The sequence below is a fragment of the Mandrillus leucophaeus genome, unplaced genomic scaffold (assembly GCF_000951045.1).
Source record: "Mandrillus leucophaeus isolate KB7577 unplaced genomic scaffold, Mleu.le_1.0 Scaffold11, whole genome shotgun sequence".
Taxonomy (NCBI): domain Eukaryota; kingdom Metazoa; phylum Chordata; class Mammalia; order Primates; family Cercopithecidae; genus Mandrillus; species Mandrillus leucophaeus.
In genome coordinates, this window is record NW_012099209.1 from 1,689,185 (window position 1) to 1,693,070 (window position 3,886).

The 3,886-nt window shown below is 55.7% G+C and overlaps 1 protein-coding gene across 1 annotated transcript in view; it reads left to right on the forward strand.

The window, feature by feature from the left end:
* The window catches only part of MAP1S (microtubule-associated protein 1S), a 20,932-nt gene extending 17,862 nt beyond the window's left edge, over nucleotides 1-3,070 (forward strand). The window contains exons 6-7 of the mRNA XM_011990127.1: nucleotides 1,749-1,984; nucleotides 2,827-3,070. Coding sequence (XP_011845517.1) covers nucleotides 1,749-1,984; nucleotides 2,827-2,982 — 392 coding nt within the window. The 3' untranslated portion in view covers nucleotides 2,983-3,070. The remainder of the gene's footprint in view (nucleotides 1-1,748; nucleotides 1,985-2,826) is intronic.
* The last annotated feature ends 816 nt before the right edge of the window (nucleotides 3,071-3,886 follow it).

Here is a 3,886-nt window from a genome sequence, read left to right on the forward strand (position 1 = left end):
GATCTCGGCTCACTGCAAGCTCTGTCTCCCGGGTTCACGCCATTCTCCTGCCTCAGCATCCGGACTAGCTGGGACTACAGGTGCCCGCCATGGCACCTGGCTAATTTTTTGTATGTTTTAGTAGAGACGGGGTTTCACTGTGGTCTCGATCTCCTGACCTTGTGATCCGCCTGCCTCAGCCTCCCAAAGTGCTGGGATTACAGGCGTGAGCCACCGCGCCCGGCTATTATTATTTTTTGAGATGGAGTCTCACTCTGTCGCCCAGGCTGGGTGCAGTGGTGCAATCTCAGCTCACTGCAACCTCCACCTCCCGGATTCAAGCAATTCTTCTGCCTGTGCCTCCCAAGTAGCTGGGATTACAGGCACCTGCCACCACGCCCAGCTAATTTTTGTAGTTTTAGTAAGAGACAGGGTTTCACCATGCTGGCCAGGCTGGTCTGGAACTCCTGACCTCAAGTGATCCGCCAGCCTCAAGCCTCTCAAAGTGCTGGGATTACAGGCATGAGCCATGGCACCAGGCCTGATTTTTTACATTATTGTTCATAAAGGCTTTTGAACTGGCATTTTCTTGTAGAATTAAATATGTGTGCCTGGCTTTGGTATCGAGACAGTTCTGGTCTTACGAAATGAGTTAGGAAGTGTTCCTTCCTCTTTAGTTCCTTGGAAAAGTTTGAGAGAGGCTGATGTTAGTTCTCTAAATGTTTTCTCTAAAAACCCCAGGGCTTTTCTTTGTTGGGAGGTTGTAAGTTACTGATTCGTTCTCTTTGCTAGCTACAGGTATATGCTGATTTTCTATTTTTTTGTGATTGTGTCTTGGTAGTTTTTGCGTTTCTAGGAGTGTGTCCATTTCGTTTGAGGGTATGCATTTGTTGGTGTACAGACAGGGGTTAGTATTCTTACCCTCTGAGCTGGGCAGCAGCTGTGATTTTAAGATGCAGGGTCTGGCAGGCTTCTCGTGCCCGAGACCTGGCCGTATCCTTTGATTCCGTTGATCATTCACTTGCCCGGGGCTGGTGGCCTTGTTCCCTTTGGCCCTGCGGTCAGGGTTTGGACAAGGCCCCCCGAGCTGTCTCATCCCCATCCAGCACCCGCACTGATCTTGGACCCGCCTCTCAAGGCTCTGTCCACCTACCCTGGCTCCCCATCACCCTTGGGGCGGGGATTCTGTCTGTCTGGGTCACAGCCCTGTTTCAGGGCCTGGTACCCAGGAGGTTCTGTTAAATACCCCTTGAGCCAGTGAGCCAGACAGATGCTGCAGAAGCAGCAGAGTGGCCCAGGCACTGGCTGCTTTCAGGGCTCAAACTCTTAAAACCCTCTTCCAGGAAGCATTCCCTGATTGCCACCCACTCGCCCCCTGACCCTGGGGATGTCTATGTCCAGGGACTGGCTGGGGATGAGTCAGGCTCTTGGCACAGAGGGGTGGCCGGTGGTGTTTGTAGAGTGAGTGAAGAGTCACTGGAGTCAAGGCGTGGTGACCTGCGCCTGTAGTCCCAGTTACTTGGAAGGCTGAGGCAGGAGGATCACTTGAGCCCAGGAGTTTGAGACGAGCCTGGGCAGCATAGCGAGACCCCATTTCTTAAAATAAGATTCACTGGAGTCATGAGCGCACCAGGGCTCCCCAGAAAACTCTGAGATCAGGCCTCCTGCTGAGGAGGGAGCTGCTCTGAGTGGTGCAGGTCAAACTCGGAGCCTCGGCCCCTCCCCAACCCCAGGAACTCATCCCTTCTTCCCCATCCCCCTGCCCGCAGGGTCAGCCAGCAGCCGGCCCGGGGCGTCGGCCACCCCACCCAAGTCCCCGGTCTACCTGGACCTGGCCTACCTGCCCAGTGGGAGCAGCGCCCACCTGGTGGATGAGGAGTTCTTCCAGCGCGTGCGCGCGCTCTGCTACGTCATCAGTGGCCAGGACCAGCGCAAGGAGGAGGGCATGCGAGCCGTCCTGGACGCGCTGCTGGCCAGCAAGCAGCACTGGGACCGAGACCTGCAGGTGCGTGTCACCCCAGGGCCTCTAGTGGTGAGTGTAGTTAGCACAGGTGGGGAAAACCACCCTCGACCCTCAGAGACTAAGCTGTGTCCCCCAGGCCACAGGGCAATGGGGGCAAATATGGGAGTCTCACACATCTCAGCCCTCAGGGGTCTCTTTGGACTCTGATTCTGTCGTGTCACCGTCCTCATCGGCTGTGCTGGAAGCCTGGGGGAGGACGCAGGGCCTTGTGAAGCCTCGTGGTTCTATCCCTTCCCCAGACACCTTGTCACTTAACCATTGTTCCGCTGTGAGAATTAGTCGGGATGGAATAGGTGGGCTGGGTGGTGTCTGTGCGGCTGAGAACCCTCCCCCATGGCTGCATGAAGCTGAGAGACTGAAACCAAGCCCTGCAGGGCGAGGCGCGTGTGGGCAGAGGGAGGACCTCCTCACACCACGGCCCCTGCCCTCTCACAGCTGCTAGGCTGGCTTCAAAGGAGCGTCCCTGTAGGGTGCATGACCCAGGCAAAGGCCCAGAGGTAGGAAAGAGGTTGGTGTGTTCGAGGAGCAGGGGGAGATCCAAGTGAGTAGAGGGGGTCTTAGGCCAAGGAAGGCCTTGCAGAGGAGGAGCTCCATCTCCTGTGTGCTGAGAAGGCTCTTTGGGTGCTGGTTGGGAGGAGCAGAGACCTCATAGACAGGCTGACCACCCACTGCAGACCTCAAGGTGGAGCACAGAAGATCAGGGAGAAGCCTGGAGGGGTCTCAAATGCCAGGAAAGGAAGGCGACTTGGGACCCAGGCCAGAAGGACAAGGGGCACCCCCCTTACTGGTAGTCTATCCTCCTCACACCCCCCCCCACCCTGCAGGTGACCCTGATTCCCACCTTCGACTCAGTGGCCATGCATACGTGGTACGCAGAGACGCACGCCCGGCACCAGGCGCTGGGCATCACGGTGTTGGGCAGCAACAGCATGGTGTCCATGCAGGATGACGCCTTCCCGGCCTGCAAGGTGGAGTTCTAGCCTCATCGCCGACACGTTCCCCCACTCAGCCCAGCCCGCCCTTCCCTAGATTCAGCTGCGTCAGAAATAAACCATGACTACACTTGGCTGTGGCCTCTCTTCTTTCTGTGATGGGAGACTTGGCATGTACCTCCTGGTCCTGCGGGTGGGGACAGCTTCCGTGGAATCCCCAGCGACCCTGCGGTCAGGCCCACTCTGACCTCCATGTCGCAGATGGAAGAAACGCAGGCTTCGCAGGGCCTGGTTTGGGAAGGAAGTGCCTCTCACAGTTAATGACCGCTGGCCGGTGGAGCTCCTGACTGCGGCCTCCACCCCGACCCAGCAACTGTGAGGGGCCCAAGCTAGAGGCGCGAAGTAGCTACCTGACTACCTCACAAACCAGTTGGTGGCAGGGGGAGATTGAATACCCGTCTCTGTTCCGAGGCCATCAAACAAAAGCTATTCTGCTGTCCCTAGAGGAGGTGGATGCTTGTTCCAGAAAGTCTTACTCTGCAGGAAGGATTTACAGAGGAATGTGAAACCCAGAGATGACAGAACATCCACTTCTGGCTAATGCACTCTGACCCGTCTCTGCACAAATACAAGCACTTAGGTTTACTATTAGATACAATGTCATCTGTACTGGGTTGAATGGCAGCCAACCCCCAAAACACATTCAACTCCTGACCCCTGACACCTGTCAATGTGATGTTATTTTGAAAAAGGATCTTTGCAGATATAGTTTTTTTATTATTTTTTGAGATGGAGTGTTCCTCTGTTGCCCAGACTGGAGTGCAGTGGGGCGATCTTGGCTCACTGCAACCCCTGCCTCCTGGATTCAAGTGATTCTTGTGCCTCAGACTCTCTAGTAGCTGGGATTACAGGTGCCCACCACCACACCCGGCTAATTTTTTTTTTTTTTTTT